The following is a 25,490-nucleotide window of genomic DNA, read 5'->3' on the forward strand; positions in this document are numbered from 1 at the left end:
ACAAGGTAGCAGTGTCTTCAGTTCAATGTGCTGATTTCCATGGAAGGTTCCCTCACATATATGGCTTTCCCCACAGAGTTTGAGTCTAAATATATCCCAGATATATCACCACTAGTGAGTGAATCAGGAGGAAGAGGAAGTGTCAGATATTATTTTTTTTAATAAATCACATCACCATCCTAATGCATAAAACAAATTATTCTTATATATATAATAGAATTAAATTCTTACATAATCTCACATATATTATATATAATATATAATCTACATCTTATATATAATTATATAATTATAATTATATCATATGTCTTTTTTTTTTTCATTTTATTTCATTTCCTTTCAGTGTTCCAGAATTCATTGTTTATGCACCACACCCAGTGCTCCATGCAATATGTGCCCTCCATAATACCCACCACCAGGCTCACCCAACCCTCCACCCCCTTCCCTTTCAAAACCCTCAGTTTGTTTCTCAGAGTTCATAGTCTCTCATGGTTTGTCTCCCCTTCCAATTTCCCCCAACTCACTTCTCCTCTCCATGCCCCAGTGTCTTCTGTGTTATTCCTTATGCTCCGCAAGTGAAACCAAATGATAATTGACTCTCTGCTTGACTTATTTCACTCAGCAAAATCTCCTCCAGTCCCATCCATGTGGATACAAAAGTTGGGTATTCATCCTTCTGATGGAGGCATAATACTCCATTGTATATATGGACCATATCTTCTTTATCCATTCCACTGAAGGGCATCTTGGATCTTTCCACAGTTTGATGACTGTGGCCATTGCTGCTATGAACATTGAGGTACAGATGGCCCTTCTCTTCACTACATCTGTATCTTTGGAGTAAATACCCAGTAGTGCAATTGCAGGGTCATAGGGAAGCTCTATTATTAATTTCTTAAGGAATCTCCACACTGTTTTCCAAAGTGGCTGCACAAACTTGCATTACCACCAACAGTGTAAGAGGGTTCCCCTTTCTCCACATCCTCTCCAACACATGTTGTTTACTGTCTTGTTAATTTTGGCCCTTCTGCCTGGTGTAAGATGATATCTCAATGTGGTTTTGATTTGCATCTCCCTGATGGCTAATGATGAATATTTTTTAATGTGTCTGTTACCCATTTGTATGTCTTCTTTGGAGAAGTGTCTGTTCATGTCTTAAGACTGCCTATTTTTTGACGTGATTATCTGTTTTGTGTGTGTTGAGTTTGAGGAGTTCTTTATAGATCTTGGATATCAGCCCTTTGTTTGTCGTGTCATTTGTGAATATCTTCTCCCATTCTGTGGGTTGCCTCTCTGTTTTGTTGACTGTTTCCTTTGATCTTAATGAAGTCCCAAAAATAAATTTTCGCTTTTGTTTTCATTTTTGTTTTGAAAGAAGTGGCTAATGTCGAAGAGGTTACTGCCTATGTTCTCCTCTAGGATTTTGATAGATTCCTGCCTCACATTGAGGTCTTGTATCCATTTTGAGTTTATCTTTGTGTACGGTGTAAGAGAATGGTCAGGTTTCATTCTTCTACACATAGCTGTCCAATTTTCCCAGCACCATTATTTGAAGAGACTGTCTTTTTTTCACTGTATATATTTTCCTGCTTTGTCAAAGATTATTTGAACATAGAGTTGAGGGTCCATATCTGGGCTCTCTACTCTGTTCCACTGGTCTATGTCTGTTTTTATGCCAGTACCATGCTGTCTTGGTGATCACAGCTTTGTAGCAAAGTTAAATTCGGGCAACATGATGCCCCCAGTTTTGTTTTTCTTTTTCAACATTTCGTTAGCAATGCGGGGTCTCTTTTGGTTCCATACAAATTATAGGATTGTTTGTTCCAGCTCTTTGAAAAATGCCAGTGGAATTTTGATCGGGATGGCATTGAAAGTATAGATGGCTCTAGGCAGTATAGACATTTTTTTTTTAAGATTTTTTATTTATTTATTTGACAGATAGAGATCACAAGTAGGCAGAGAGGCAGGCAGAGAGAGAGAGGAGGAAGCAGGCTCCCCGCTGAGCGGAGAGCCCGATGCGGGGCTCGATCCCAAGACCCTGGGATCATGACCTGAACCAAAGGCAGAGGTTTTAACCCACTGAGCCACCCAGGTGCCCCAGTATAGACATTTTAACAATGTTTATTCTTCCTATCCATGAGCATCCATCTTTTTATGTCTTCTTCAATTTCTTTCATGAGTGTTCTGTAGTTTCTTCAGTACAGATCCTTTACCTCTTTGGTTAGGTTTATTCCCAGGTATCTCATGGTTCTTGGTGCTCTAGTCGATGGAATCGATTTTCTCATTCCCCTTTTCTATATTTTTATTGTTAGCGTATAAGAAAGCAACTGATTTCTGTACATTGATTTTGTATCCTGCCATATTACTGAATTACTGTATGAGTTCTAATAGTTTAGGTGTGGAGTCTTGGGTTTTCCATATAAAGTATCATGTCATCTGCAAAGAGAGAAAGTTTGACTTCTTTCTGGCCAATTTGAATACCTTTTATTTCTTTTTGTTGTCTGATTGCTATTGCTAGGATTTGTAGTACTATTTTGAACAATAGTGGCAAGAGTGGACATCCTTGTCATGTTCCTGATCCCATGTATATGTGGGAGCATATAACTCTCTATGCTGCTCTGACCTGTCAGTCGTTAAATAAGAACAGAGTAGCAGTGTCTCAGTTCAGTATACTGGTTTCCATGGAAGGTTCCCTTACATATATGGCCTTTCCCACAGAGTTTGAGTCTAAATATATCCTAGACATATCACCACTAGTGAGTGAATCAGGGGGAAGAGGAAGTGTCAGATTTTTTTTTTTAATAAATCACATCACCATTTAATGCATAAAGCAAATTATTCTTATATAATTATATAATTAATTACCATTCTTATATAATCTCACATATATTACATATATAATCTACATCTTATATATAATTATGTAATTTTTATATCATATATCTTCTATATAAGATATAATATACAATCTTACATATAATTTAAATAATTTATGAGTAAAAGTTGTTTTAAAATGCATAGAACACAAAACTATTCCTGAACTGGTCCCCACTATTATGTATTTTTTTCTCTCTTAATATACTGATGAGTCACTCATCAACAACTGTCAGAGAGACAGTATGGAGTGTAAGGGCCATTCTACTAATAATGTTCTGGCAAATTAGTGCACGTATGTATATTCTCATATATTTCTGACCTCTGGAAATTGCAGCAAATCAACAGTCTTTTTTCATGCTTTAGGTTTTGACCGAGAGCTGATTTTAACCATTTCTTCAGAATAGTTTCATGTGCTAATAATTTATTAAACTAGTATTATGTCTTTGGACACTTAAAATTTATGGGCCTCTGGGTCCTCATTTGTAAAAGAAGTCGATTTGGGTTTGAACCACATTATCTTCAGGATGCCTGCCAGTGCAGTATCTTGCCATCCAGTATGATTTTGTTGGCACTTTACATATGGTAGCATGTGACCTTTGAGCTGTCATCAAGACCCAGGGGCAGAGAGGAGTGTGATAGAGCCATGGCGGAGGTCTGCTTCTGTGATCCTGTCCTGACCAGGGTCTCAGGAGCCAAATTTCCCAAATGGAGCCACAGAATGTTTACAACTTCCTACTGGTAGAATGACAGTTCCTTCACAAAATTTGAAAATTGTGAATGCAGCTTTCCAAAATGCTTACCTGACTGCATAAAATATCTTTACTCTCGAGGAAAATCTGATTTAGTGGTCAAATTTAAGACCGATGAACCAAAATTTCTTCTTCAATTTGAAAGTGTCCTTTTTTAAAGAATGTTGTTTCTGAGGTTAAGAAGAAACATCTTCTCTAATAGCATCTGGATGTTTTGTAGAGCTCCTATCATTCCTAACTGAAGATCAATTTACTTAAATTACCATAATTTTTCATTTTTACCCAGGAATAAATGTATCCTATAATGTTTCAACAGAGGACCGAGCGATAATTCCCCTAATACGGAAATGACTTGCTTTCTGTTTAGGTCCTGTGGCACCCCAGCCACCACCCTGTGAAGACAATCAATTTTCTTGTATCTACACACTCCAGTGTGTCCCTCTCTCGGGGAAATGTGACAGTCAAGAAGATTGCAGAGATGGCTCTGACGAAATGGATTGTTCTCTCAGCCCCTCTCCTCAGCGCTGTGGTAAAATGGAGTTCCAGTGCTCAAGCGACGAGTGTATCCCATCCCTCCTGCTATGCGATGGAGTGCCCGACTGTCGCTTTAATGAAGATGAATCCAGCTGCTGTGAGTCATTTTCACTAACTCGGTGTGCCAGGGAAGAAATGCAGTTTGGAAGTTATAAAGAGAGCTTGATGGGTGAAACAAAGTTCTCTAGAGTCTTACCGTGATTTTCTCATCAGTAACATAGTTGCTTGTATTACATTGCTAAACAAAGCATGTAGGCCTTGCTTAGCATTTTTAAAATTAACTTATAATGTATTATTTGTTCCAGGGGTATAGGTCTGTGATTCATTCAGTCTTACATAGCACCCAGCACTCACTACAACACATACCCTCCCCAATGTCCATCACCCAGGCACTCCATCCCCCACAAACACCCTTCCCTCCAGCAACCCTTGGTTTGTTTCCTAAGATTAAGAGTCTTTTACTGTTTGTCTCCCTCTGTTGTTTCGTCTTATTTCATTTTTTCTTCTCTTCCCTTATTACCCTCTGCCTGTTTCTCAAATTCCTCAAATCAGTGAGATCATGTGAAAATTTTCTTTCTCTGATTGACTTATTTGACTTAGCATAATACCCTCTAGTTCCATCCATGTTTTTTCAAATAGCAAGATTTCATTTCTTTTTTTTTTTTTAAAGATTTTATTTATTTATTTGACAGCGAGAGAGAGAGATCACAAGTAGGCAGAGGCAGGCAGAGAGAGAGAGAGAGGGAAGCAGGCTCCCTGCCGAGCAGAGAGCCTTATGCGGGACTCGATCCCAGGACCCTGAGATCATGACCTGAGCCGAAGGCAGCGGCTTAACCCACTGAGCCACCCAGGCGCCCCAAGATTTCATTTCTTGATGGCTGCATACTATTTCATCGTATATTTTATATGATGAATATAATATAATAATATATATTATACCACATCTTCTTTATCCATTTGTCTGTCGATGGGCATCTGGACTCTTTCCATACTTTGGCTATTGTGGACATTGCTGCTATAAACATTCGGGTGCACGTGCCCCTTCGGATCACTATGTTTGTATCTTTAGGGTAAATACCCAGTAGTGCAATTGCTGGGTCATAGGGTAGCTCTATTTTCAACTTTTTGAGGAGCCTCCTTACTGTTTTCCAGAGGGGCTGCACCAGCTTGCATTCCCACCAACAGTGGAGGAGGGTTCCCCTTTCTATGCATCCTTGCCAACACCTGTCATTTCCCGACTGGTTAATTTTAGCCATTCTGACTGGTGTGAGGTGGTATCTCACTGGGGTTTTGATTTGTATTTCCCTGATGCCAAGTGATGTCCACAATAGCCAAACAATATGGCTGTTGTCCACAATAGCTAAACTATGGAAAGGGTCGAGATGTCCATCGACAGATGAATGGATAAATAGTGCCATATGAGCACTATTTCATGTGTCTGTTGGCCATTTGGATGTCTTTTTCACAGAAATGTCTGTTATGTCTTCTGCCCATTTCTTGATTGGAGTATTTGCTCTTTGGGTGTTGAGTTTAAGTTCTTTATAGATTTTTGATTTTTGGATACTAGCTTTTATCTGATATGTCATTTGCAAATATCTTCTCCCATTCTGTCAGTTGTCTTTTGGTTTTACTATTTCCTTTGCTGCATTTACTTAGCATTTCTGGAAGCATTGTGTTTATAGTCACACTAATCTCTGTTAAACTTACCTGATTTCCTTTTTTATTTACATCTGAGCCATTCATGTGGAGGATGTGCCTATGTATTTTTTATCTTTTTTGTTGTTATTACCGTGTATCACCATGTAAAATTGTTACAGTATTATGGACTACATTTCTTATGCTGTATTTTTCATCCCCATGACTTATTTATTTTATAACTGGAAGCTTATAGCTCTTAATCCCCTTGACTGATTTTGTTCACCCACAACCCCTCTCCCTTCTGGCAGCCACCAGTTTGTTCTGTTTGTGATTCTGCTTTGTTTTTTGCTTGTTTTTAAGATTACCCATAGGAGTAAAAACATATGGTACATGTCTTTCTTTGTCTGACTTACCTCACTTAGCATAACACCCTCTCCATCCATTCATACTGTCACAAGTGGTAGGATTTCATTCTCCTTTTTTTGGCTGTATAATATCCATTGTGTGTGTATGTGTGTGAATGTGTGTGTGTGTTTGTGTGTGTGCGTATGTATCATCACATCTTCTTTATCCATTCATCTATTGATGGATGCTTGATTTCCATATCTTGGATATTATAAATAAGGCAATAAACATAGGAAGGCATGTATCTTTTTGAATTTGTGTTTTGTTTTCTTTGTATAAATACTGAGATGTGGAATTTCTAGATCATCTGGTAGCTCTATTTTTAATTTTTTGAGGAACCGCTGTAGTATTTCTTGTTTTTATTGTTTTGTTTTTATCATGGCTGCACCATTTTACATTCTTACTAATAGTACACAAGTGTTCCTTTTTCTCTACATGCTAAACAACCCTTGGCACTTCCTGTCTTGACACTAGCCATTCTTACAAGTGTGAGGTGATATCTCTTTGTAGTTTTGATTTGTATTTCCCTGATGATGAATGATGTTGAGCAAATTTTCATGTTTCTGTTGGCCATCTGGATGTCTTCTTTGAAATAAATGTCTCTTCAGGTCCTCTGCCCATTTTTTTAAAAAAGATTTTATTTATTTATTTGACAGACAGAGATCACAAATAGGCAGAAAGGCAGGAAGAGAGGGGGGAGGGAAAGCAGGCTCCCCGCTGAGCAGAGAGCCCGATGTGGGGCTCAATCCCAGGACCCTGGGATCCTGACCTGAACGGAAGGCAGAGGCTTTAACCCACTGAGCCACCCAGGCGCCCCCCCCCGCCCATTTTTAATTAGATTACGTGTGTGTGGGTGAGTGTGTGTGCAGTTGTTTGCTTTGGATATTAAGCTCTTATCAAGTACATCATTTGTAAATATCTTTTCCCATTCAGTAGGGTTTTGTTGGTGGTGGTGTTTTGTGTTTTTTAATAGTTTTGTTGATAGTTTCTTTGTGCAAAAGCTTTCTAGTTTCATGTACTCCAAATTGATAATTTTTGCTTTTGTTTCCCTTGCCTGGGGAGACAAATCCAGAAAAATAAGGCCAATGTACAAAAGTTTACTGCCTATGTTTTCTTTTAATTGTATGGTTTCAGGTCTTCCATTTAAGTCCTTAATCCATTTTGACTTTATGTATGTATATGGCATAAGTGCTCCAGACTTACACCTTTGCACGTAGCCATCCAGCTTTTCAGCACCATTAATCGGAGAGACTGTCTTTTCCCCAGTGTGTACTCTTGTCTCCCTTGTCATGAATTAATCGTCTTATATGCATGCCTATTTCTCAGCTCTATTCTATTCCATTGATCTGTGCGGCTGATTTCTGTTGGTGCTATACTACTTTGACTACCATAGCTTTGTATTATAGTTTGAAATCTGGGATTGTGATGCTTCCAGCTTTGTTCTTCTTTCTCAAGATTTTGGCTATTTGGAGTCTTTTGTGGTTCCTACAAATTTTAGGATTATTTGTTCTAGTTTTGTGGAAAATACTATGGGTATTTTGATGGGGATTGCATTTAATCTGTAGATTGCTTTGAATATTTTGGACCTTTTAGCAATATTAATTCTTCCAACCCATGAGCATGATACATCTTTCTATTTGTGTTGTTTTCAGTTTCTTTCATCAACATCTTACAGTTTTCAGCATACAGATTTTTCACCGCCTTGGTTAAATTTATTTTTAGATATTTTTGATGCAGTTGTAGAAGGGACTTGTTACCATTTTAAAAACTGCTTTTGGAAATGGATCGAGGACATGTAGGTAAACTTTCTTCCCAATGTAAGTATTTATGAAGCTGGCTCAAGCAAAGGGCTATAGGCAAATATTCATTTTAATGAATATATGTAGGTAGAGGGTGGATCTAGACCAACTACCTGGGTAGATATGTCAATAAGAGTTCATGGAATAGTAAATCCTAAGGACATGGGTTTGAATATCATCCTTATCACTTACTACATGTTCAGGCTTGGGAAAGTTATTAGAACCAGCCTTATCATCCACATAATATTACCTTTTAGGGCTATGAGGATTTGAGAGAATATATGGACAATCCTTAGCCTGGCATTCAGCACCTTCTACTTTCATTATAACTAACCTATTATATAAGGAAGGGAGAGTGTTGTTTAAGAAGTAATTACACCAATCATTAAGGTGAGCACAAGAGCATAGTGAGTCAAAGCATCACTACCATCTCATTTAATTATTTGTATGCTTGGTGTTATATTATACTGTATTCTATATTTGGCATAGGTTGCAGTGATAGGGCTATGCAAACTACCTGTTAATAACCACTTTTCTTAAACAACCTGAGGGTTTTGAAGGGTCAGGGGTGGGAGGTTGGGGGAACAGGTGGTGGTTAATGGGGAGGGCACGTTTTGCATGGAGCACTGGGTGTTGTGCAAAAAGAATGAATACTGTTACGCTGAAAAAATAAATAAAATGGGAAAAAAAATAACCACTTTTCTTTTTTAAGTAGTAAAAAACATCTTGGAATGTGACTGTCAGAGGGGACACTGAAAGAAATATAAGGCTATTTCAGTGTCTTATTTAGAGTGGGCATCAGGAATTATAGCTATTAGAAAAGGAGTATAGATGAATGCAAGAAAGGGGAGATAGTGTTCGGATGTTTAAAGTTTTCAGTCATAAATAAGTGAATTTTGTTTCCTAGTTTAGGCTTAGAGATTGGTTTTCCATTTCCATGTTATTTCCTACATGTATATTTTTTCTGTAATAAAGCCAGCTTGTCAAGTCCTATAACATTTTCTTAGAGGAAGGTAAACAAATGGAAGTGAATAAAGAAGAGAAAGCCTGCCAAATGATTTATCCCTATTCCCATCAGGGCTCTAATGTAATTTGGTTGAAAGAAATCTTAGTAAGTTCAATAGAGTCATATGATACTTGATTTCAAATAAGAATGCTATTTAAATAGGAGCTTACGAAATTACAGTATCCTTATACTTTGAGACACTCTCTGGAAACTTGGTGTTTGATGATGGAGTCACATATGAAATTCTGCTCCTGAAGGGAAATAAGCCCATGCTAGGAATAGACTGGTATCATGAGAGTATCGCTTCTATCCATCTCTGATATATTTGATTAAGTTGTGAGTCTCTAAGGAAAACTGTATGAAAATGAACTGGGGGAAAAATGCTAGGGCAAATTTATAGGATAAAAATACCTAATGATGACAGTTTACCAAAAGATTGAAGACATACTAGTTTTTTTGTTTGTTTGCTTTACTGCATTTACCTATTGATTTAGAATGGTAATTTTGAAAAAATTCACAGTCATTTCTTCATTCACAAACTCTCATTAAGAATGTAATCTATGCCATATATTATGTGGGCATTGATGATAGATGGATATGGTATTAGACCAACTCAGGCTGTAGATACATTATATGTCACTGAAGGTGATAGTCAAGAATAAAATGTGAGAAGTTCTGTGACAGAGATAAACACAGTGTTATTGACTGTGTAGGGTACTTCCTAACAGTGGTGCTAGGGAATCTGTAAATTTTAATAAGAACAGTGATTGCAGGGGCAAATTTAGAAAGATAGTAGTCATTAGGCAAGTGAAGCAGAGATGCTTGATTCCACTAAAGAATGGTCGGGAAATAGAGAAAAAGTAGTTTGCCTGAAGCAAATTTTGTCTAACTGGATTGGAATCTGTGGTGAGAAATGTAGAAATAAGTCTGAAGAGATAAGCAGGGACCAGGTCTGGAAGAGTCCTTCCTCACCCATCATACCACCGCCACCCACTGCTCCAGGTAGTAGGGGAATGTGCTGGAGTGAGGGACAGGCTGGCTAGGAGATGTCACCCTCAAGTATATAGGGGTTCATTGGGGAACAGTGTGAAGGAAAGATTTTGATTAGACTTTAGAGATGGTCAGGTGAGGAGGAAGAGAAAGTAACCAACTATAGTTTCCATGTTTCTGATTTGGGCAACAGGACAGCAAATTTGCCCTTTCCTGAGCTGGGGAAAATGGGAAGAGAAGCACCTCTGAGATTGTGGCTTCAATTTTAAACATGTCGTGATTGTGGTATTTATGGCACATTCACATGGAGATACTCAGAATGTATTTAGAATAGACAGGTGGAGCTCAGGAAAGAGATAAAGCAATTTATGTAAATCACACGGCCTTCAGTGTGTGGGTTCGAAGCTGTGGGTGTGGAGGAGATAACATAGCGAGGAAGACAAAGGTGGAGGACAGTAGAGGAAAAAACAAAGCACTTAAAAGTCACCGAGATGTGGTCACAGGCACAAGAGGACAGCAAAAGGAAAGTGATAGCCATAAATGAAATGTAGAAAGTCTTAACTATGAAGAGTGTTCACAGGTTGAAATGTTTTTGAGAGATCGTGTAAGATTAGGCCTAAAAGCTATGGATTGGGAAAAGCACCGCAAAAGTCCTGGTGACCTTGGAAAGGGAACGTGCTGTGGACAGGAAGGGCAGAATTCTGAAGCCAATCTTTTACAGAGAAAATAGTCAAAGAGAGAAATCAACTGTTGACTCTTTCAAGAAGCTGGCACTTAGAATGTGATGTAGAACAAAATAAAAGTTTTTTTGTTTTGTTTTTTAAGTTGGTTGGTTTTGAGAGCCTTGCACACATTTAAATGTTGGTAGGAATAAGGATTCTGAAGTGGTTACAATTTAAACAGGGAAATCAATAGAAAATGGTATTTAAAGACCTTTTATTCTTGCAAAAATAAATGTTCTAGTGATCAGAATGTTTATATAAACCTGTGATGAGTTCAGCATTTAAAAATAATTCATATTTAATATTGTCTTTCCACTGGAAACATTTTTTTAATAAACTGAAGTGGTACATCTTTACCAAAAATATCCCCCTTCCCTTAAAAAAAAAAAAAGAAAAAGGAGGAAAAATAAATATGGCTTAATTATAAAGGAAAAATAGCACAAAATTAGGAGGATTCCTCTTATTGATATTCCCCTAGTTCATCAGATGTTACATCAGTCAGTATCCTGGCAACACAGAGATGGCACACTGATATTGTAAAATTTGAGATTATTCAATAAAGGAGTTATTTAGGGAAGTAATATGCGGAAAGAAACCACAACAGATAGTAAAAGCAGGGGCTGTTATCACCCTTGGACCAAAGGATGTGAGAAGAGGGAAGATTTGTCTTAACCTGGAATCAAAGAGAGCCGCCTGATGCAAGGTCAGGAACAGCTAGCCCATGGTGATCTCACGGCCTCTTCCATCTGCATTACTTCTTGCCCGTTCTACACATCAGCCAAACCCAAGGAAAAGCTAGAGGACAAAGAAGCATGTGGATATGCCCTTTATAGTTCAGCCTCCTGGATCCCGAGCAGAGAGAGAAGATGCGGAAAGTTCCAGAAGAGGACCATGGAAACTGCCAGTGATGAACGTGACTGTGAAAAAGATAGGAAAGTGGGGAGTCTACCTACTTCCTAACTTTATATTCCTAGAGTAGTCAACGTGTCTTATGAAGTTGACACGTGGAAGATTTAGAATGGGTCATGCTCCTCAGATTCGTGGACCAACATTTATCATCGATATTTTTATTATTAGCCTTTAAATATATTAGCTGTGATCCCAGCATCCTCAGGTGCTCCTCAATGATAGTATGAAGATCATCCCTCTGCATTTGACAGCCTCTCACCAAAGTGTTCCTCAGCTTATTCAACATTAAAATAAGGGCAATTGTTTTCCAGAGATATTAAAGAATTGGATGAGTACAGTCAATTGTGTAATACACATAATAAATTATTATTCATTTCCCATTAAATTGTTTTTGTAGTTTTATAAAAATTATTTAAACTGCCAAGATACTTCAGTAAGAGTAGTAGTAGTAGTAGTAGTAGTAGTAGTAGTAGTAGTAGTAGTTGGTTTTAGTGTAAGGATAAATACCCATCCTGTCTGTGCGAGGTACAGGCATGCCTTAAAAAGCTGATAGCCTTTATTCTCAGGGTGCAAGAGCGTGGTCAGTCTCTCTCAGAAATACTGGGCTGTACACATGACTTTTCATCATAATAGTAAATGGATCCACATCCCTAGACACATGTACTTTACTTTTGTGTATGTTTTGTACGCAGCAACAATAATTTATAAAGGGAATTTTGCTTTAGGAAAGTAACTCTAGTGAACCCTTCATGAATTGCTTATGTTTAATGTATCTCTAATACCTGAGTGAAGGAGCTAAAAGTCACAGAATGTTCTGTGTTACTTGGCTTATTTTGGTAAGAAAGAGTGTCAAACTCTAGGATGACAGATTGAAATAAATGTTTTTGTAGACATTAAACCATAATGTTTGAATATGGTGAAAGTAGATATTATCCAGGGAATTTATGAAATCTGAGTTTCCTATATATAAATTTTATATATAGATTACTTGGGGTACTTTTGAAATTTTTCTTTGTCATATCTGTTGTCATAATGAAGGAGAAAAAGAAAGTAATGGTGTGATGACTTTTCCTATATTCAGTACAAGGTGTACTTTGCTGTGTGGGTTTCAGTAAATACTACTTGCTATTCATAATTTATTTGCCACCTACTTTTAAAAGGAAATTGATAAATATCTATTAATTTAATATTATACTATTTTAAATGCCATAGAAACTAAGAATTTAGTTTTAAATTTCATAAAACACCTAATTTTTAACTCTTAATTTAAACTTTCTCAAGAAGGGAAAAGTAAGACTTTTACTTTTGTAAATAAATGAAACCATTTATTTTGTTACATATTTTTTATGTGTTTCAATACTATTTGGGCCAAAACGGAGGATTTATAGCCCTTATAGGTTAGAGCTCTTCACTGTACAGTCAATTTGAAAGTAAGCTATCACTCACACTGGAAATTGGTTGAGGGAATATGGTTGGATTAGATGAATATTTTCAAGAGTAGAAGTGTCTGAAGTAATGCTTCCGCAGTAGATGAGTATTATCTATGAGCTTTGTATACAAATTTCAACATACTATATTATCTAAAACTGTCGGGGTGCCTGGGGGGCTCAATTAGTTAAGCATCTAAGACTTCATTTCAGCTCAGGTTGTGATCTCAGGGTCGTGAGGGCAAGCCCTGTATCGGCCTCTCTGCTCAGAATGTAGTCTGCCTATGATTCTCTCTCCCTCACTCTGCCCCTCCCATTTGTGTTCTCTCTCTCAAATAAATAAATCTTTAAAAAAAAATTAAAAACATCTAAAAACTGTCATCTTATATGATCTCTCAGCCCCTTGCAATGCAAAACAATGATGACAAGAATGTGTACACACACACACACACACACACACGAATATATAGCGCACGTGTGTACATACATATTCATTTTTTACAAACACCTCCTCATCTTAGAAGAGTTGGAAGATTATTCTATTTCCTAGTTTACTTGGTTTGCAGTATCATTTATCTTGTCAATGTAGATCTTAAAATAATTTAGCCTTTTGCAAAAGCTTAAAGATCATTTCTTCTGGGACATTAGGCATTTGTACAGTCTGGTTTGGGCGTGGTTTTTAAGTTTGTCTGCACTACCTCCTTACACACACTCCCCACTGAAAGGCAAACTGCCTTACTCACTGTTCTAATATCAAACCTATTGATTCCCCATTTATAGATTTTGTTCCCACTCTGCTAAATGGCTTTTTACTAGAAACATGAAAATTTAAAACATCTCGAGACTCTACTCTTTTAGTCCTTACAGACTTTCGTGCACTAAAGGAAACTCTCATTTTTATAATACTGATCTGTACCAATGCTTTCACAATTAAGTCTGGTCTTATGGCATTTCTTTTTGTTATTTTGTACTCTTAACTGGTTTCATATTGTCATTTTGCTTTTATTGTTATATATGTTCTGATCACTCTTTTTGTTTGTTTTCTCATCACTCTTTCTGAAAAGCATTCCCCTGCACTCTCCAGTTGGAGTGCTAAGCATAGAGTCTTACATGGAGGGACAGATCCATAATGTTTACTGGTGGGAACTGAAGTTCTAGCACCACAGGATTACTCAATGAAAAGCACAACTTTAATTTTCAGAGCTGGCATTTTTAATCAATGGACAGACACACTCTTAAAAACATCTTGTGTGTGGGGCGCCTGGGTGGCTCAGTGGTTTAAGCCGCTGCCTTTGGCTCAGGTCATGATCTCAGGGTCCTGGGATCGAGTCCCACATCGGGCTCTCTGCTTGGCAGGGAGCCTGCTTCCCTCTCTCTCTCTGCCTGCCTCTCTGCCTACTTATGATCTCTCTCTGTCAAATAAATAAATAAAATCTTAAAAACAAAAACAAAAACAAAAAAAATCTTGTGTGTAACGTGAAAATTAATTTTGATAGGTAGCTGTCAAACTGTGTCAGTAACCTATGATAACTCAAACAATTCCAGCCCATAAATATACTTTTTTAAAAAAGATTTTATTTATTTAGTTGACAGAGATAGACATAGCAAGAGAGGAACACAAGCAGGGGGAGTGGGAGAGGGAGAAGCAGGAAGCCCAATGTGGGACTCGATCCCAGGACTCTGGGATCATGACCTGAGCCGAAGGCAGATGCTTAACCGACTGAGCCACCCAGGCGCCTCACCAGCCCATAAATATACTTAAAGAAAAGAAAAAAATCATGATAATATTGGCAAAATTTGTGTAAGACCTATTCATGGGTACATTTATCCCTGAGTCTTCTAAAATACCAATTTAGCTTGAGAAATTTGAACTTGTCTTTATCCTAGTAGAAGTAACTTCCCAGGTCAATCCTTCTTTAAAAAATTCTAGCAGCGGGCTTGGATTAAAGTGTTCAAATAGGTATTGTACATGACACCATTAGGGAAGTCAGAGAAAAGCAGAACCATTCTTGTTGAACTTGGGTTAAGTACCACAAAGCCTTGCCCTCCACTTAACTCTGAGGATCCCTAGGACTCAAAGGATTAGGCATAGAAAATCAGAGTAATCAATATTGTTATAATTTCATGCTTTTGAAGTCTATCCAGGATTCCTGACAAGATGATGCCATGGGTCCATGCTTCAACATTCCCTCTATTCCAAACACAGCAAAGCTCGATGGAAGAGTTATCACAAAGAAAGGCTTAGAGACATGACAGATTTCAGCACGGGGCAGAAGTGGAGTAGAACCAGAGAGGAGCGATCAGGCATGGTTCCAGGTTCTCAAGCAAATACAAGATGAGAGATGCCTAATGGCAGTCTGAATGGAGGATTCTTCTTCAGCGCTAACTTGTAAAAAGAGCCTCAACATTTTACCGCTTTACAGGAAATTATAGCCCTGATGAGACAAGAGAATGAGGGGCAGGAAGACAAAAATACAGTTTCAGGACTAAGTGTAGCATCTGGGGAAGGTCGAGTACTTGCCAGGACTCGGTTGCCACGGAAGTATCAGTGCCCTTGGTTAGCATCAGCAAAGTCATTTTTCTGAAACAACTCATCCTATGAGCAAGACTTGGGCTTGTCTCTTGAAGTCAGGCCGACAAGAGACTCTGGAATTAGTAAAATGCACCATGCCAGGAAGACACAGAGTCATCTTACATTGAGCCGCTGTGACCTACATTATGTACCCGGCGACCACCCGGGACTTACAACCATGTGGAAATTGATGAACATTCAAGAAATGGTTGCTGTCATTGCAAATGAGCATCATAGCAGGGACATTAGGGGAGCATCAGAGGCACAGAGAGCTCTGCTTGGACATAAAGGTTTAGTCTCAAATCAATTCAGACGACATAGGATACACAGTAGATTTTATACATACATGCCTGTATGTATAGTGCGCCGCTGGGAAACGGTTCTGTCAACAAACTTCTTTTTGAAAAATCAAAAAGAACTGTAATATATAATTTAAATATAAGACCAGAAAGATGAGGGACGATATAATAAACTGTCTTACTATTTCATTAGAAGATATTAATTTTTAAAAAATGATGATGATCCCCCCAGCCAACAGGAGCTGTTCTGATGGTGCGTTGACGTGCACTTCCTCTAACAGCTGTATCCCAGTTCACAAGCGCTGCGATGGTTTGGTCGACTGCATGGATTTCCAGCTTGATGAGTCCAGCTGCACAGGTACTCTATTTCCATTAACATATTCTTTACAATATAAGCCAGTAACTTAACCCTGTAGATGATAAAAATAACAAAACGTGAAATTCTAAATAATTGCCAAGTATGGAATAGTTTAGGTCAGGAAGAATATTAACATTAACATATAAAAAGCTTATAAATATATAATATATATAAATATATAATGAACTCATGCTTATTCTATATAAATGAATGCTCCCCAATGAAGAAAAATCAAACACTAAATTTTAAGTTAATAAAACTTAAAGTTATTAGTATTTGATAATCTCTTTGATGCAAATTGCTCAGTTTCTAAAATAAGGAAACAATCTAACATGTTATTAATTTTTTAATTATAATTTTCCCACTTCTCTATTTGCATGATTTAGTCATATTTAAAAGTCAGTTTATTAAACTTTAGACTGACTTTTAAAAATTTTTCTCACCTGACCCTGAAATATTTATCAGAGCTGATAATGTATGCTTGTGATTATACTTTTATCAGAACTGCTTTAAAATTCTCTAATTTATTATAGTCCATTGCTAACATCTCTCCTGGGTAATTGAACTTTTATTTCATGCAGAAGATATATGAAATAATAGATAAGTAAGGGCAATATAAATCTCTCACAATGAAAATATAAAGTCATAATAAAAGGTATATTCAATCATATATTCTAAATAAATTGGAGATATATAATATCAGAACTAGGTGAGAATATATTCTTTGTATCTTTCAAGAGCACAGACTATTATGAGATAAGTGACAAAAGCATGATAATTATAATCAGATCACAGTGCAAGAAAGTCTTATTTTTTATGCTGCTGCAATGAATACTCACAGAGCACTGAATTTTATAAGTACAAAAGGAAATCAAGAAGCGAGCAAATCTGGTCCCATAAAATATGCAAAGATGAACGGTCTCTGCCATTATTTCTGTACCAGGCATGCTTATACATCAGAGTGATACCCAAAGGAAATGCTTTCACTTTCTTTCCAGAGTAAGAAAAATATAAATAAGATAGTTTCAGTCTTTGAAAGTATTAAGACAAAGCACTGATATCCAGTACTCAAATTTATTTGCATAAAGGTGAGATTTTTGTTCAGGATAGTCCTCAGTGAGATCAAATATACTGTAACATGTGATGGGTTATTGTCTGACTTTATGTATTTTACTTTGATCATTCATCCTGACAACGTGGAGTAGTAACAGAGAGCACATTCTGGTTGCCCCATCTAGTTGAGCCATTCAGCAATTCATTCACAGTTCATTTACATGTCATACTGCCCCAGCTACCGGGTTACACTAATATAAAGAACTAGTGAAACAGTTTTCAGAAATAAAATTCACATTATATTTTTTGTTCTCTATATTTTCTGTGCTTTTTAGTTTGTCAAACAAATATGATGAAGTCAGTGCTTCTGTGTTTAAGAATGTGTCTCGGCTTAGTCCACACTAAGAGGTGTCAATGCCCATGACACTTTCCTCTTTCTTTCCAAACATCATATCCCTTTATGGGTAGCATTTCATAGACTTTATGAGCCCGATCCTGACAGCATCCAATAATGTCCTTGGTCGCACAGCAGGTGGTGAGCATCTGGTCTCCCCTCACCTGAGGTTTAAGTCATTAACGGGAACATTGACCTCAGGCCCCATGTAAGTGTTGCAGGTTAAGTATATTTCGACAAGGCCGTGTGTTCCCAAGCTGTGTTAGAAAGGCATATTATTTTCAAGTTTTGGTTGCTTATGCAGCAGAAAGTTATTGAACAGAATGTGTCTGGCTTAATTTAAATTGGGAGTTTTTCCCAGTCATCTATAGTAGTGGAGGTTAATGAAAGTTATGTTAAGGTGATACTATAATTATGATAATCATCCTTTGAAGTAGAATAAGGAAAAGGCATCACAAATATAAAGTTGTAGGGATGCCTGGGTGGCTCAGTCAGTTTGGCATCTGACTTCAACTCAGGTCATGACCTGGGGGTTCCGGGATCAGGCCCTGTACCAGGCTCCCTGCCCAGTAGGGAATATGCTTCTCCCTCCCTCTGCCCCTCCCTTTCCCCATCACTCGTGCTCATTCTTGCTCTCAAATAAATAAATAAAACCCTTGAAAAAAAAATGAGGTTTTAGGATGGGATATTATGAATACAATTTAATATGTTTAATAATAATAATAGTAATGCCTGATAATATTTCAGAAGGTTTTATTTTTATTGTTTTTTTTAATTTAATTCCAGTGGTCTCAACATGTAGAGTTATATTAGTGTCGGGTGTACAGTACATTGATTCATCATGGCTGTGCCATGCTCGTTTTGATAAGTGTGTGCTTCATCCCTTCACCTCTTTCACCCATCCCCCTCCACCTCCCTTTTGCTCTATTTTAAATGAATACCCTCCATTAGAGTTACTATTCTTTCCAAAAAGAACATTTTTTATTCGAAGTATACACCAAACCAAAGCACTATAGAGTAGAGCTATGCCAGATTTCTAAGCCATAGTTAATCTTCCCTGCAGTCCCTGTGCTGGGATTTCAAGATAAAGAGAACAGACTGTGCCCACTGGGTATTTGGTTTACTGCACCAAGCCATTTGGTTTTCTGGAAGAGTCTTAGATCCATATAGCGCCTGAAACTATGGTCAGGTTATTGGCAGGTATATATCTAATCCATGACAGTGCATAAATACTGTACCATTCAAAGAAGTTCATGATCACAATATCAAGAACAGCAAGAGGTTATACAGAAATTCTGACCTGAATAGCAGATCATTTGACATTTTTAAACCAATAGACTTTAGGTGTTAGAGGACTGGAATTTAGTTTAATATCTGTTGCTCCTTTGCTATTAACTTGAGCAAATTATATTATTAACCAGTTTCCTTCTCTGTGAAAAAGGATCTCTATGAATATACCACATAATGCTTTGAGGATTAAATGAGGTAATGCCAGTAAAACTCTTTTTTTCTTTTTAAGATTTTATTTATTTATTTGACAGAGAAGGAAATCACAAGTAGGCAGAGAGGCAGGCAGAGAGAGGAGGAAGCAGGCTCCCTGCTGAGCAGAGAGCCCAATGCAGGGCTCGATCCCAGGACCATGAGATCAAGACCTGACCCGAAGGCAGAGGCTTTAACCCACTGAGCCACCCAGGCGCCCTGCCAGTAAAACTCTTAAGACAGTCTTGACACAGATCAGGTCTTCAGTAAATGATAGTGGTAGTGGTGTTTATAATGGTACAGGGGAGAAGGAAAGGAAAAGCTGGAGAGAGCACTGGTAATAGAAATTAGGTTTCATGGGCAATTTAAGCAATCCCCAAATACAGAGAGCTGGCTGAGAACAATTATTTAATACATTATGCATACCTAACTCACTAGTATAGAAATGTTACAAATACCTTTCACTTTATCTTCTCAGCAGCCCTAGAAGACAAGGTGATAGATATAATTCTCACTTTAAACATGAGAAAGCTTAGACTTAAACCTCTTAGTCCAAAGTTACACAACCCATTAACTGAGCAGGTGTCAGTGAGGGAGAACCAGGACTCACGTGACTATCAGTCTTCTCAGCAGTCCACCGTACAAGAGCTCTCACTTCCTAGGCCTTCCACTGAATCATACTGGCCTCCAGATACATGGTCTTAATAACCAACGCAGGAGGGCACAAGGTGGTGAGACACTGATGTGGCTAAGGAGCCTGAGATTCTCCTATCAACCCCATAGACCCCGACTTGCCATTTGAGAGCTGCTTATATCCTGGGAGTGTTTAATCTCTTCATTGCTAACTAGTTATAGACCCCTCCCTGCTCATTTCAGCTGTTCCCTACTTTAAATTGTTTTGAGTAAAGTAAAGGTGAGAATATGTTGTATTGTGTCTTTCCATTCTTATGGATAAGGAACCTGTGGAGGTCATCTCCAGCCTCTCTTCCAAAATACCGAGTTTAACTCCTTGCTCTGGCCAGTGCTTCCTTTCCACTGTGCTCCATTATCCAGGGTAATAAAATGCATATTTAAATTTCCACAGCTTTATTTTGATGTAAAGCAAGCCTATGTTTTACTCTCAGCAATCAAAGTAAATTAATAATCCCAGGAAAAAAAAATGTGCAGCTATGTTTATTTTGATGTTCTCTAATATCAGACACTCTGTGCAGTTTTTTTTTCCTTATAAAAACAAAGCCCTTATGTGAGGAAGACTGAAATTGTACTTAAGACCAAACATAACCATAAAATGGTTTATCTGAAAGATTTCTAGCTATTTATGCTTTATCATGCTGGTGGGCTGTTTTTAGTCAAACCAGCTGATTTCTTGTTTAGGAAGGAAATTTCACATCTGTTGTGTTCAGCTGAGCATGCCCGAAAGCCTGAGGGGTGTAGCTGTACCCCCATCTTTGTACCATACGCCCGTGCTGTAATTAAATAGGCAGGAGGAGGGAAGGCTAGATTGGAACTAGAGTTGACCCTTAAGTAGCACAGGTTCAAGCTGTGAGGCTCCACTTATAGGCAGAGATTTTACAGGAAAGTACTGGAAATGCAGTTTCTCTTCCTTTGATTTCCCTAATAGCATTTTCTTCTCCTAGCTTACTTTATTGCAGAAATGCAGTCTATGATACACATCATATATAAAAGATATGTTCACCCACTGTTTATATTATCACCAATGGTTTATATAAAAGATACGTTCACCAACTGTTTATATCATCAGTAAGGCTTCCAGTCAACAGTAGGCAATTGGTAGTTAACTTTCGGGACAGTTCAAAGTTATCTATGGGTTGTTAACTGTGTGAGGGTCAGTGCCCCAAACCCCCACGTTGTTTAGGGGCCAACTACATCCCTGGAAGAGCAAATCACTGGAAACCTTTGAGAGCAAAAAGAACACCAGACACGTGGTATATTGCAAATTTGTTCCCACATTGCAACCTTCCTCCTTCCCTATTTTTCCTCTTTCATACTCCCTCTTTCTAGTGTTCAGTGACTGACTCCACAATCTGACTCTCTCTAGTTGCCCTTCAAAGTTCTTCTCCGAGGGATATTTTCCTACATGGCATTTTTGCTTCTCCTTATTACTTTTCTGCTATTGTTCATTACCATCATCCTTTCCCTACCCAAGTAAATTGTTTCTCTTTCTGCTAAGGTTAGTCTGCTCCTGTAAGGTCAAAGACTGTATCTTTGTGACCCCATGACACCTAATAAAATGATCTCAAGTAATTTTTGAGGGGCAAGCCTGAAAATTGATGCTAGCTGAAAGGCAGAGGAAGAAATCCAAAGCTTCAAATCCATGCCCTAACCTGTATTTTATCTGCGCTTCAGACCTGCAAATAATATTGCCCAAGGAATACTTCCACTTCGATGTCCCCGTAGGCACTTAAAACACCAGCATCTTTCCCTACAAATTCTCCCTTCCACACAGATCCCCCAATTCAGTGAATGAAACCACCAGCTAACCGGAGGCCTGGCCAGAAGCTTTAATATCACCCTTTATTCTTCCAAATAATCACCAGGATCTTTCAATCCCAACATTGAAATATCTTATAAATCCCCACAATTCTCAGCCTCCTACCCCACCTCTTTCATTCAGGCAACCACCATTTCTTACTAGATTATTACAAAAAGCTCTTAACTGGGCTCTTGCATTTTAGTCTTAGCCCTTCTGTTGACTTTACATACTGGATCCAGAATTGTCTTTTTATAAAGAATGAAACATACACTTAGTTTCTTAAAATTCTGGCCTCCTAGGTTAAAGCTTAAACTGCTCACTGAGCCTATATGATCTGGCCCCTGTGTGTCTCTGACCTTCTCCCATACTCTTTGCATGATCAGTCCAACCAGGCTGAACCTCCTTCCGATCCTCAAACATACCACACTCTCTTCGTGGGCCTCTGAGTCTTTATGACTATATTTAAACACACACATACACCCCTGTACCCAAATGAATGCTGATTTTCTTCAGGAAAGCTTTTCTTTATTCCCCAAATTTGATTTAGGTGCCCTTCTTGGTACTCCAATAACCCTTGTTACATCCATTCCAAATTATACTAATTTTAATATTGTATTTTAATTCCCTAGTCTTTTTTTTTTTTTTTTGCATTTTCTATTAAGCTGGAAGGTCAACATGAGCAAAGACCGCAATTGTCTCTTTTTTATTATTTTTTTAAAGATTTTATTTATCCACTTGACACAGAGAGCGAGAGAGATCACAAGTAGGCAGACAGGCAGGCAGAGAGAGAGGAGGAAGTAGGCTCCCCGCTGAGCAGAGAACCCGATGCGAGGCTGGATCCCAGAACCCTAAGATCATGCATGATCTGAGCCAAAGGTAGAGGCTTAACCCACAGAGCCACCCAGGTTCCCGTCTCTTTTTTAGGTCAACATTTCTTAAGCATGTGCCATGAGCTAGGTATTTTCTAACATTCTCAACAACTCTGGGAGAGGTACTACTTTTAACCCAGTTTGACAGAGAGGAACTAGAGATACAGAGAGATTAACTAGCTTATCCTGTATTACACAGCTAATTAAGTTGAGCTGAGATTCTTCCTTGGGTAGTCTGGCTCTGGTGCCTGCAGCTTTAATAATGTTGTAAACTTCCTGTATTATATATTGTTATATATTCAATGCCTAGCCTAGTGCTGGATATTAACAGATGCTCAGAACAGATATGTTGAATTACAAGTTTCCACCAAGTATTGGAGGTAAGACAGTCCAACCAGGGGAGAATGGTATCCTGCAAGAGAGAAGTTGTTAAAAAAACAACAAAAAAAAAAAAGCCAAGGAAAGCAATTTGGGGATTAAGCAAGTAAGGAAACCAACAGGTCTTAGTAGATCAGGATACATGTGAGGATCCAAGGATACTGTAAAGAACCCTGAGGAGCTAAAGGCACTAACCCCTTCCAGTGTCATAGCTATGTGACAGTATCTAGCTTGTTCTGAATCTATAAGCAAACCACCTTTGAAGATAAATGTCGACGCTAACCTAGGAGTGGGGAACGATACAAGCAACAAGAAAGCAGGGCCAGGGAAACAAAGGTCAGTTTGAGCTATGCTGCTGTTTGTCATGGATGCAAAGGTCGGACATGCTCATGCACGAGTGACAGTTTACCAAGAAGACAAGGACACCCAGGAAAGCATTGTCTGTCATGATAGTGACTTGTGTGTGGAACTGAAGACAATAAATGTTGCATTAAGGAACAAATTTCAGTATAATCACAAATATGTCTTGCAGACATGTTCTCAATAAGTAGATTTTACTAATCCAGGGGAGGAAAAGAGTCTTCTCTTGTGGTCAACCACTCAGGCATGTGAAGAGAAGGAACACATCAAGGGCAGCAAGGGCCACGGAACGAATTTGTGGGCCACAGAGAAGTAGCCTAGGAGAATTCTTGTTCTTTTAGAAGCAATTTATTCTCAGTGGCTAGATTTAATGCAGTGATTAACAGTAATAGGTCCTCCTCCTTCCTAATAATATTTACAATTAACTGTGGGCTTTGTGATGCTTCTTTGTAGAGTGCCCGTTGGGTTACTGCAGAAATGGTGGGAATTGTGTAGTGGAGAAGAACGGCCCTGTGTGTCGGTAAGAAGCATTGTCTACTTTTTCTTCGAACAGTTATTGCCATTGGCTTACTTATTTTTCTCAAAGCTGATATAATACACCAATGAACACAAAGTTATTAAGGCAAAAATAGTGGATAATGGTATTATTTGCATTTATCTGTCTAAACAAGAGAAAGGAAGATATGGGTATATTTTAGAAAAAAGATGGCAATTATTTAAGATGATTTTATGTCTTCACACTTTGTATTATATAGGACATAGTTTTAATACTCATTTGTTCTTATTTTTAATATTTATATCAGGTTATAAAAAGATGTTATATATGGGTGTCATCCTATTTCAGATGAACTTAGTGTCTCTATTTCCTTATTCCCTTTTTATTTCACATTTCATATTTCTCTTTTCTAACAACAAAGGATAAAATTAATTCATAAATAAGACCTTTTTCTAGTTTAAGCAGTGGATGTTTATGAGTACCCGAAGTTAAGGTACAGATAAGGAATACATTTGCATGCTTAAAGCAAAAATAAACAAAAATGGTCCTTGTGATTTCTTTGGGGATTTATTTATACTGCATATCAAAGATTGCTTGATTTTTTCCCCTCACCCTTTAGGGAATTGTGCAAAAACAGTTTCATAAATTCCAAAGGAAATGATGCATATTGCATTATATTTGTGTTTATGACTTTTTAATCTAGCAGACCAATGGATATATTACTTTGCTTATTAGAGAACGGATGGTAGTTTGATACTGAAGTCATAACAAAACACAGAAGTATCTGGAAAACAATGATTGATAGTTGTTTGAATCCTTATATCCTTCTGAGTCAACACTTGTATTTTAGGAAAAGTTGTTTATGCCTTATAAAAGCAAATATCTCTACCAATTAACACAACAGCAAAAATTTTTTGATGAGATATGTTTAGACACTGTTGAAAGTTGTTGAAAGTGAACTATTAATGGTTTTCTCTAAGTGTTTTGTCTCTCTACTTCATTACATAATTTGTTTCACAACATCTCAACAAAATTATGCTTTTCCCTGATCAGTTTCCATGGAAATTAATTTTTAACAAACTGTAAGTTGATGGAAAGACAGGATGCACAGTATAATTTCTAAAATCTCCGGAAAGAAATTGAGAATGATGCCATAAATAATGTCCATCGAATGTCAGCTGAGTGGATAATGTTGTTCAGTGTCAACTATTTACAATAAGGAGGTTTGCATTTTTGTCTTCTCAAACCCTGCCAGACAAGAAAGCTCTCTGACTGTAGCTGGTCTTAGCTAAGCAAACAGAGTTTTGCGTTCTTGGCAACATCCTCTGGTACTTAAGTAAACTTTAAAAATGGAAATCCAGATGGTGACGTCTGAAATGAGTTTCTCTCACATGAGAAAACTTTTAACATGAGGGAGAAGATGCAGTGGGAGGTTTAAGAGGCAAAGGGACCAGAGGAAGGAAATCGGTGTAACAAATGTAGAAAGAAATTCATTAATCAAATATTTTAAAATAGTGTTTTTGGTAATAAATAATACTTTTCAGATAGTGAAATAACTAATTGCCACCAGTATAAACAAATGTTTGAAATTAGTGTTCTTTTCAACATAGGTATGAAAAATGACTTGTGGGATTTTTTTTTTCATATTACATATGGTAGTTTCTTCATTCAAATTCTAATTA

General features: G+C 37.7%; 1 protein-coding gene across 3 annotated transcripts in view; it reads left to right on the plus strand.

Moving 5' to 3' along the window:
- The window catches only part of MALRD1 (MAM and LDL receptor class A domain containing 1), an 800,866-nt gene that overhangs the window by 643,455 nt on the left and 131,921 nt on the right, over positions 1-25,490 (plus strand). For all 3 annotated transcript variants that reach the window (XM_046012349.1, XM_046012350.1, XM_046012351.1), the window contains exons 35-37: positions 3,994-4,257; positions 16,160-16,285; positions 23,766-23,832. In XM_046012349.1, the coding sequence (XP_045868305.1) occupies positions 3,994-4,257; positions 16,160-16,285; positions 23,766-23,832 (457 nt within the window). The remainder of the gene's footprint in view (positions 1-3,993; positions 4,258-16,159; positions 16,286-23,765; positions 23,833-25,490) is intronic.

Source organism: Meles meles, chromosome 7 (genome assembly GCF_922984935.1).
Source record: "Meles meles chromosome 7, mMelMel3.1 paternal haplotype, whole genome shotgun sequence".
Lineage (NCBI taxonomy): Eukaryota > Metazoa > Chordata > Mammalia > Carnivora > Mustelidae > Meles > Meles meles.